Source organism: Fistularia commersonii, chromosome 3 (assembly GCF_037954325.1).
Source record: "Fistularia commersonii isolate RoL2024-O1a breed Wild chromosome 3, RoL_Fcom_v1.0, whole genome shotgun sequence".
NCBI classification, from domain to species: Eukaryota; Metazoa; Chordata; class Actinopteri; order Syngnathiformes; family Fistulariidae; genus Fistularia; species Fistularia commersonii.
In genome coordinates, this window is record NC_141286.1 from 18,769,706 (window position 1) to 18,780,009 (window position 10,304).

General features: G+C 44.2%; 2 protein-coding genes across 6 annotated transcripts in view; one reads left to right on the forward strand and one right to left on the reverse strand.

The window, feature by feature from the left end:
- Positions 1-5,011, forward strand: part of nav2a (neuron navigator 2a) — a 98,499-nt gene extending 93,488 nt beyond the window's left edge. For all 5 annotated transcript variants that reach the window (XM_086143986.1, XM_086143983.1, XM_086143984.1 and 2 more), the window contains 5 exons: positions 257-328; positions 443-639; positions 736-854; positions 1,067-1,267; positions 1,810-5,011. In XM_086143986.1, the coding sequence (XP_086000112.1) occupies positions 257-328; positions 443-639; positions 736-854; positions 1,067-1,267; positions 1,810-1,935 (715 nt within the window). In that variant the 3' untranslated portion in view covers positions 1,936-5,011. The remainder of the gene's footprint in view (positions 1-256; positions 329-442; positions 640-735; positions 855-1,066; positions 1,268-1,809) is intronic.
- A 121-nt stretch (positions 5,012-5,132) lies between these two features.
- On the reverse strand, positions 5,133-8,188 carry dbx1a (developing brain homeobox 1a). The gene is made up of 4 exons (XM_086139844.1): positions 7,747-8,188; positions 7,531-7,632; positions 5,852-6,054; positions 5,133-5,707 (listed from the first exon to the last, which is right to left on the reverse strand). Exons 1-4 carry the CDS (start codon positions 8,111-8,113, stop codon positions 5,420-5,422), a joined length of 960 nt encoding a protein of 319 aa, XP_085995970.1. The 5' UTR covers positions 8,114-8,188; the 3' UTR covers positions 5,133-5,419.
- Positions 8,189-10,304: the final 2,116 nt, after the last annotated feature.

Here is a 10,304-nt window from a genome sequence, read left to right on the forward strand (position 1 = left end):
CATTTAGTAGACAGTCAGACGGTTCCTCTGCTTCCAATAGAACAACAAAACTACAAGAGGGAAATTAGACTTGAACAGAAAAAACAACTCCAAATTCTAACAATGTTAGACAGTGTTAGGAAATAACTGACATATGGGTTAACAAGTTTCCTAACACAATCAACACTTGGAAAAATGATAAATCATTACCTACCTCCAAAATCAGCTAATGTCATGTTCATATTATTATACAAACTGTTTTGTATACTCTTTCTAGCCCCTTCATCATCGGCACCATGAGTCAAGCAACATCGTCTTCACCCAACTTACAGCTTCACCACAACTTCAGGTAAACAAATTAATTTTTTCACATGCGCCATATTTTTATTGTTTCAAAAAATCTGAAAATACATCTTTATCTATACAATTTTCCACATTATTTTTGTGTCCTAATTGTTCTCAGATGGGTTCTGTGCGCAAACCACATGGAGCCAGTGAAAGGCTTCTTGGGTCGCTATCTCAGAAGGAAACTGATTGAGGTGGAGATTGGCAGTCGAACGCGCAACATGGAGCTAGTAAAGATCATTGACTGGGTCCCACGGGTTTGGCATCATCTGAACCGTTTCCTGGAGACACACAGCTCCTCAGATGTCACCATTGGTAGAGTATCAAAAAATCAAATAAATCAAAAAATCTGACAATAAATGTAAGCGTGGAAGCAAGCAAAGTCTGATATCATGACTCTGTGGCTGGCAGGACCGCGACTCCTTCTGTCATGTCCAATGGATGTGGAGGGATCCAGGGTTTGGTTCACAGACCTCTGGAACTACTCGATCGTCCCCTATATGCTTGAGGCTGTACGAGAGGGACTGCAGGTACTGATCTCCCAGAGGGGCACATCATTCTGCGACACAAACCCACTGATTACCCTCACTTGCAGTTCCTACTTGTATTATGAGTATAATGGCAGTATTATTTTGAATTGTTTTTTGAGTTTTTCAACCTTTTTTTTGTTTGATGTCCACAAATTGCCCCACGATGAACACAAAGTCTGCTAAATTAAGTCTTGTTCTCTGCCTCTCTGTAGTTGTATGGTCGCAGGGCTGCATGGGAAGATCCAGCCACCTGGGTGATTGAAACCTATCCATGGTCAGCAACGCCACCCCCTGCTGATTGGCCTCCGCTGCTGCAGCTACGTCCAGAGGATGTGGGGTTTGATGGCTATTCTGCACCAAGAGAGGGAGTCAGGAAAGAACCAACTCAGAGCGATAGCGATGCAGACCCGCTGGTGAGCAAAGGCACAAATATAGAGTTTATAAGTTGTGTTTTACCAACTAATGAACAGTTATGCAAGATGGCAGGTCAGTCATGAATAAATAAATGTCTACAGCTCTGCAATTGCAGCCAAGCTGTTAATTCAAGAGTCACACTCATGTCACATAATAATATAAAGTCTTGTCAAGTATTTATGTCTACTGCCAAAATGTACTGTTGAGAATCTCTGAACAAGTTACATCTAATCAAGATCAGTTGTATTATATTATAAAAACAATGTATTGTCCTCATTCTATTATACCTCGTACATTGTAATTTGTTAACTCGTCGGCTCGTCTACATTTTGCACATAAAAACGAAAAGCAGCAAATAATTTAGTGCAGATGTTAACCATCCTTTGGTGCAACAAACAGAAGGCGATCATGACCAATGCATTTAAAAATTGTCTTTTGAAAACCACAAATGTAAACACTATGTGGAAAAATAGCTTTGCAGCTATAGCTGTGTATATATCATGGATTTTTACCACTTGATAAAAGGAACTTTTTGGTACAGATGAACATGCTGATGCGGCTGAAGGAGGCTGCAACATCATCCAGCCCGCAGAGCTACGACAGTGATTCAAACAGTAACAGCCAGCAAGAGGACATCTTGGACTCGTCTCTGGAGTCAACCTTGTGATGGAGTCATAAATGCTACCCTGCCTGGACATCAGGAGGAGCTTTTCATAAGAACAGATCTCTTTGTGACAACTTGAGAGTAAACATTCATGCCACAAATTCCAGCCACCTTAATTTGGGTGCAGGTAACCCAAATATATAACAGGAACTTTAAAAAGTCTTTCAGCATTTCAGAAAATAAGCAGTAAATGTTTCTGCAACACTGCGTCGTTTTGTTTTCACCGCTGTGGCCCATGGCTCCTTTGCAGGGAGCCTGACATCTGTGTCAGACAGAATAAAAGCACACACCCTGTCAGTAGAAGAGGCATCATTACCATCATCACCAGCCATCAGCAAACTGAACACCAGCCAAGAGGATCCATCCTTCTGTGAGCGCCTCGCCCCTGCTGGCTGCAGTGCACCTGGATGCCCAGCAGAGGGGACAGAACGCTCTCGTTTTCAACGATCAGGAGGACAAATGATGCTGCTCCTGGTTGGATGGTCAGATGAATTGCCAGCCACTTTCCTCTCTTCATCTGCTTTGGCTAATTTTGTCTGTGTGGCCACCTTTCACAACAGCTCAAGTGAATATTCACTTCTCCAGCAGCCTGGTTTCACTCACAGCAACTCAACAATTTACACCACTAACTAGGGATTGGGTCTTAACCAAATTACTCGATGGATAATTAAACAGAACTCCTGAAAAACTTGGTTTTTAACAGATACAAAATATGACAAGGATAAATGGATCAAAGCTGCAAAGAAAATCCTTTCATTGTCAAAATTATATTTCAAAGAGGTTATATTTAAGGTTTCAGTTGAATCTGAGGTCAGGTGACAGGCAGGTTTCAATGTGTCTCTTTGATTTACCTTTGAATAACATTATGAATGTTTTTTATAATTTGCATGTGCTGTGACACTTGTTCTATCCTGCCTTGCAGCTGAGAAATAAGTTGGCCGGACAAATTGGATAATGTGAGGATAGGAAGCCCCAGCATAATGAGAAATGTTTACGTTTTACATTTCTCTGCAATTCCTTTCAAATTTTCACAGAATTGCCAATTAATTTTAAAGTTAAATCATATTTGTTTAGTTAACTTTGTGCCAAAACATCAGACATCTTAAGATAATCTCCCTAATTTTACAGTAACGTCTGCTGATTTCTAGAAAACTGCTGATTGACTTTTAGACAACTTCTTGCTATTTTATTGCATGCTGATTTCTATGCTATTTTTGAATTTCTTATGGCATCCCTCAATGTTTTTGTAAACATTTAGGTGCAATAGCTGAATAGATTATCAAAAACTATAGCAATTACTAAGAAAATGTTGATAAACTCTTGGTCTGCCACAATATAACTAGATGTAGAAAAATTTTTGCAATGTTTTGGACTTTATTCAATATTGAAATTTACATGATGTCCCAGCTGGAAGATAATCCCATATATTTGACATATTTCCCAGGACAAGTTACACCAATCTTAAGAATTCCTTTGAAATAATAGCTCAGGGCTCAATTTTTTAAAATTACTCTTCACTACTGATACCAGAGATATTTTCATATCAAAAAGCACAACCCGTTGCTCATTTATCAAAGTATAGTGAAGCTAAAAAAGTTAATTTCCCACATCCTGAGTTTCCTATAAAACAAAATTTCTTGAAGTGGTGTAACCATAGGCAGGAGAATGAGCCTTCACTTTGGCTGATAAGATGCATTTGACTTTTACAGTGTTTAACATAATGTTATTTTATATCTGTTTCCATTCAACATCGGCTTTTGGCCCCCAGACAATAACTCTCTGAGGTCCCTACGCACATTGGCCTAAGCAGGCCGTTGTAGCACAAATCTCTTCTGGTGCTGGACTGAATTTTAGCAAGCAATGCCTTACTCTTTTCTAACAAGTCAATGTACTTTTGCGTGAATCTGTATTTGGGTAGATGGCTGTAAACCCACAGGGCTCCGAGTTGACTCTCCTGCTACCACTGAGGAGAAGCACTCAATATTTTCATTATATCAAACATGGTTACTGAATGAATGAAGAGACATGAGTGAGAAGCAGTACTTAGCGTTAAAAAAAGTTGTATGCATGCTCAGCCCGCGTGCTGACAAGTTGGTGTAAATATTTGAACAATTAGCAAGAAAGGAACTATATAGATTTTTTTTTGCTTGAAATTAAAACCATTTGTGAAGATATGTTGATTTGATACCTCATCTCTATTCTAAAACTGTCTTTCATCACTCATCTGTTTTGACTTTGTGATTCATGATGGACAAAATGTTGAACTCATAGAGCGATACCGAGTGTGTATGCTGCTTTGTGTATAGTCATACAGAGGTACTTGTGGGTGAATGATAATTTAGAATGGTTTGACTTGAAGTTCCATGGCTTGAAAATTTGAAAATATTGTACTTTAAAAAAAAAAGGAAACTCCCGTTTTGCCTTCTGGGAAAAGCCGCAAGGGTGGTTTGAGTCACGTAGCCCAGCACAGCTTCCACCTTTTTTTCCAAGTGTTTTGTCAGCAAACCTATGCAACCGTCGATCCGAACTGAAGCAGAAGCCAAAAGTTGAACAGTCCCTGAGCAGCGGTCAGCACTGCTACAAGACGTACAGCATAGAACCAGATTTGTGAAAAAAAAAAAAAGTTTTTTTTTTTTTTGTTTTTTTTTTGGATTTACATGCCTTGTACTTTGTCTTTTTCTGTTTTTTCTCGGGGCTTCCCAGCTAAGGTCCTCATAAGCACAAAGACAGGTTGTGTCTTGTATCTAGCCAGCTCTGAGAGATGTAGATGTCGTGAAAGCATTTGACTAGTCTGTCAATTAATTACTAACAAGCCCCATGAATGTTTAGCCTTCTTTGCTATGTACATTTTTGTATGTAACAAAACTTTGTAAATATTTAATTATCTGCATTTCAATGACACTTTTCTAACTGATTTGTTACAGTACTTGAAAAGAGTATTTTGTGTACAGTCTCTTTACATCGGAGCAGACTGATGCTGTTTGTCAACATTGGTCTGCCCAGGGCTCAGAGAATTATCTGATATCACTGTATTAGTCTTAAGTTATTGTGATTCAATAAAATAATTTATGATGGAATTCAGTTGAACCGCTCATGTCTTTTCAAAGACAACATGTACACTCGACTGAAAACTGTTTACAATTTTATTTGGTGTTTGTACAAAAATTGTGAAATAAGCATATATACACCACATAATACAACATACATATTAAACAAATTCATATAAATTATTAATGGAATAGCTACATTTTCAATAAACAACTCTATTCAAGATGAAGGTAAGAGTAAATCAATATTCTTGGCATAAAATTTCCATACAAAATTGTACAAAACACTGTACAATTGAACGAAGCTGTGCAAAACAGCAATTTGGGTCTCAGGAGCAGATCCGGTACAGTGCGCATGAAGCAAACAGAACTGGACGTGTTCAGAATTTGACGAGGTTTTGAGTTCGGGGGTACGGGGTGCTGCTGCTTCCAGACAAAACCTAAGAAACTGTGATTTCCCCTTCGTCTGACTCTGAAAAGTCCGAGTGCTTACTGGATAGGGAGGGGGAGGACATGTTCGAGCCCGCCGTCAGTCTCTCTCTGCCATAGGTCTCCTCTTCTTCCTCCTCTTCATCTTCGGCCGAGGACTTCTTGCCCACGTCGCTGAGATCCGGGTGGGGGTTGGCTTTCGTGGGCAGCGTCTGCTCCCGGCAGCCGCCGGACGACAGCAACTCCCGCTCCTTGGAGTTCCTCCACTTCATCCGCCGGTTCTGAAACCAGATCTTCACCTGGAGAGTGAGAAGGAGGAGAGGCAGAAAGAGTCAATTAACCCCCTGGACCAGGTGTGTGGGAACCCTCCTGTGCGTCATTACGCACAACGCACAAATGGCGTAACCCTTGAACCAACTCCGGTGACAATTTTCTTTTCTTACCTGTGAATCTTTCAGACCCAGTTTGGAGGCCAGCTTCTTCCGGTCGGGTTTGCTGATGTACTTCTGCTTCTGGAACATTTTCTCCAAGGCCTTGCGCTGCACGTCGGAAAACACCGCCCTGCGCAGCATCCCTCTCCGCGGCTTACCCCTGGCGGCCAACGGCCACGAGAACGTCCCGGGGATGGGAACGGCGGATGAAGATGCTGGAAAGACAGGAGGGATTGCGACCTTTTGAGTTAAGTTGCCTCCTCCGGACGGGGGCAGGAATGCACACATCAGAATCCATTCAACCCCCCGAAGAGAAATGATCCACTGGATTGTTTTTATTTCTGTCAGATTTCAGTGAAATGCCTCCTTGCTTTGGCAATACGTCCCCGATTTGAGTGAAATGGCACGAGGTGACTAATTAGCACATTGGCGGGTCCCCGGTGGTATTGGTATGTTAAAGAGGTGGCGTTTCCTTTAAGGAACCCTGCGAGGGCGGATAGAGGAGTTAATAAACCGTGAACAGTAATTGTGTAGTAATGAACTAACGCAGAAAAGACTCTGGACAGGCGGCGAAGGCCATATATTATCGCCACAAAGGGAGATTTACACTTTCAAACTAAACACAACTGCATACCAGAATACTGATGTCCGGAGAGAGAGGGAGGGTGTGTGGGGTGCGTGGAGGGAGGGAAAGGGGGTGGCGCTTTTTTTTTTATTTTCCTCTCCTTGCCCTCAAATCATTTTCATTAAATGAACACGAAAAGCTATTCAGGACGCTGAGTTGCTTTGTTGGCTCTTTCAGCGGAGCCCATAAAAGGACTCCATCTCCATTATGATTTGTCTGAATGAAAGCAAGGCCTGGCGACTTTATAGACTTTTCTAAGAGATTATTCTTTATCTCGGCCTCGTTGATTGGCTCGGCCACAGAATGGATGTTTAGGGAAAAGTGACAGCGTTGGCGCGCAGAGCGCAGTGCCGCACCACGCCGCGCACTGGGAAAGCCTCACCCCTCTTTCTCCCGACCCGTTACTTTCAATTCAAACTCCCCGCGGCCCTCCAGACCGACTTCCCCCGTTTCTGTCCGGCCCCGCGGCCGCCGCAGCACCTGGAACAACGACGCGCTATGTGGTCTTGTGAGAATATTGAAATCTCTCAATGGAGCCTAATAGGGAAATTAGTGCATGACTGGTTCACGCCTTTGGCCCGCCTGGTAAAAGTCACTCTCCGGGTTGCGTGGGTGGTTCGCCCAGTGGGAGCTGACCAAATTGGTCACGGTGCCGCCGCCTTTTGTTGCCCGACGCGGCGGCCCGGTGGCCCCCCGGGCCTGTGGGAAAACGAGGGGCTGAGGAAATACCAAAACGCCCCCAATGAGAAGCGGGAGGGGAGTGTGTGTGTGTGTGTGTGTGTGTGTGTGTGTGTGTGTGTGTGTGTGTGTGTGTGTGTGTGTGTGTGTGTGCGTGTTTGGGGAGGGGGGGGGCTCGCCAACGCGTCTCAAATTTAGAGCGTGACGATTTGGGATAATTGGTTAATTAGGAGGTGGGTGGGGCCCGGGGTCCAAGAGCCAACGGGGCCCGATTGAAAGACAGGGGTTTCTTCTTCTGTGAGCTTCTTTCTGGCGTCTTTTCGAGGTGAAAAGTCTGACGGAGGGCGACGGGGATTATACATTAAAACGGAAAGAGATCAGCGCCTACCTGGAATGTACGGCGTCCTGAATATGGGGTGACAGGTGCCGTCAAAGCAGGGGACGGAGAAGGTCTTGGCGTGCAGACTGTGGAGCGGGCTGGGGGGCGAGGCTGCGGAGGAAAATCACACACATGCACGTTACACTCATTTCTGGAGTTTGGGGGCGGGCGAGGAATAACTTGGATATAAGGAGGGAGGGAGGGAGGGAGGGCGTCCTGACTCACTCGTCTTTGGTGAAGGTGCGAGGATGGCGCTCACGCCGAACTTGAGGAAGGTGGGATCCTTGCTGCTCGGCACCGAGGTCTTGGGCGAGCACGGTTCACGCGCGACCGCGGTCGTGGCCACTGCGCGCTCCGCAGGCCTGCCGGTAAAGGACGCGGTGCTGGTGGCCGTGGGCAGCGACGCACCCACCGACGCGGCGGTCCGGTTCAGGAAGGCAGCGGGCCGGCTTATCCTCAGTAGATCCTCCACAAGGAAGCTGGAGTGGGTCGGGAAGGCGGAGGGCAGGGTCTGCGGCAGTGGCAGGGTGGCGGCGGGCCGGTACAACCCCGGGTAGAGAGCCGGAGGCGCGAGGACGCTTGGGATCATCATGGTCCCGACTTGGAGGAAGAAAAGCTGTCAGAGTCTGAAATACTCCCGAGTATCAGCTGGCAAAGAAGGAGTCGTGTGAAAGTCTGCAAACTCTGGATCCCTTTCCAAGCGGAGAGGAGCTTTATAATAGCAACCCCACCCCCACCCCCACCCTCCCCACCCCGGGCCTGACAGCCTCAACAATGGGCCTAAACAAAGTTCTCCTCCAGGGTCGCTTTCATGGCGCATCCCCGGGCCCGCTGATTGGCCAGAGGTGGCAATTTATGATTGCATTAGACTTCATAAGCAAGCAACACACAATGTCTTCCCCACAAAGGAGGCCCGGTCATCAATTTTGCATATCGACCACGTTCCTTTCATTTTATTGTGTTTGGCAAAAGCGAGCGGCCTAATTAAAGAGCAATCTCTACACATTCTCTCATTAAATGGGACTTTTAATGAGTAACCTCATTTTTTTTAATCATCATTAAGAATCATTAAGATTAAAAATACATATAAAGTTAATAAACAGAAACATGCAGATGCGTCTTTATCGCCACAAAAGCGGGGGAGAGTGAAAAAAAAAACTTTATTGTTTGATTTCACACTGAGAGACGCTGCGAATGTAAATCAGTGTAAGGGTTTCATGGGATTTTCAACACTCAATCTGGCCCCTTCGTCATGGAATAATGTCTTAAACGGATTTCTGCTATCAAAACGCTTTAACAGATGTGTTAAATATCACTTTCTGCGGGCGTCATTCAGCGTGCAGAGTCGCGCTCGGGTGCGCGCAGGAGAAGTGTGCGGCCCGAGTTTTGCGCTCCTGATCCTGTTAACCATGAACTAACTGTCACCCTCAGCTGCTGAGGAGGCGCCCCTCGGCCTTTCTCTCCCTTCCCTCTCCCAGCTTAAAGAAGCCCAGTGGAATAAAAAAAAAGGAGGGGGTGTCGTTTCTAAAGACGGTTTTGTTCTGCTATTTTAACCGGCTGAATAAAAGTGCATCTGTGATTTGATTTAAAACGCATTCATATGAGCGAACGCCGGAACCCCATATAAAACTCTTATTAAAGCGACTTGGAGCCTGATCGTCATGTTCTGTCAGCTTTGGCCCCCGAAAAACCAGTTAAAGCAGAGCAATCAGGCGAAAATATACTGCAGTGTTTTTAGAGAAGGGTGGGGCGGGGACTGTTGTCTGTTAGAAACCTAATTTGGTTAAAAACAATCATGGAAAAATAAAAAAAATAAATAAAAAAAAAACAAACATAAAAACGCAATTTCATCCCCGTTTGAAAAAACAGGAGCAAACGAGCATATTTCAAATCATTTATATTTATATGTGATTGAAGTATAATTGAATTATAAATTGCGCCCTTGTTGTCCTTTTAACAAATATTGTGAACGAAAAAGGACTTCAGTGACGTGCGTTTTAGCCCGCAGTTATTTTTTGGAGCTTTTTCTTTTTGTCCGACATTAGAGGGAAAAAAAATTTTAAAAACTAAACACTTTTATTTTCCTGAAACTAAATAAGTGTAAAAATAACAGTGAAATTGACGCATAACCTCCTTATTATCTGTATTCACCGAGTGACACTTCTGGCTAAAGGAACCCGTGGCTCTGCGGGTTTGTTTCGCCGTGGATCAGAATAATGATAAGTGGTTCGACATCAGTCTAAGATAAACCGGCCACAATCCCATAATTAAAAGGGAACGCCTCCGTGAAATGATCCTTTGCAGAGAGTCAACGCGTATCGTCTGCTTTTATGGGCTCAGGACGCACAGACAGGCGTAAAGGCCACAGCTACACCTCCAATAAGTAACGAGACCTTCAAAGCTTTTTTATGAGCCCATATTCCTTTACTTGGCCGCCCGAAATCCTCCTTTTGTGAGCGCTAAGCAGATGGTTAGCAGGAAACATAGGCTGCTCTAGCTGACCGAGACTAATTTCTATGAGCTTTGCAAGACTGCCACGTCCCTGGCTTCTCTGCCGGGCCGAGTAAAAAACAGCTGGCCGCGGACGAATTCAAGCGATTAAAACCACATCTCTGAAATATTAACCTCCCCTCCCCAGCAAAACAAAAAGAAAAAAAAAAGAAAAAATAAACAAGCGACGGGTTATTTTATTGAACCTTTACATCGCGGATGCTGGTTGAAGAGTTAGGTGCCGCGCGTCATCTTCATCCCGTGCGTACTTTGGCTTTTGCGCGTTATCGATA

Excerpts from the sequence above, each read along its gene's own strand:
- dbx1a (XM_086139844.1), bottom strand. The coding sequence starts at position 8,113 with ATGATGATCCCAAGCGTCCTCGCGCCTCCGGCTCTCTACCCGGGGTTG. Across the intron at positions 6,055-7,530 it reads CAGGACGCCGTACATTCCAG|CATCTTCATCCGCCGTTCCC; the intron begins GTAGGCGCTGAT and ends CTGTCTTTCCAG. Across the intron at positions 5,708-5,851 it reads TGGGTCTGAAAGATTCACAG|GTGAAGATCTGGTTTCAGAA; the intron begins GTAAGAAAAGAA and ends CTCACTCTCCAG.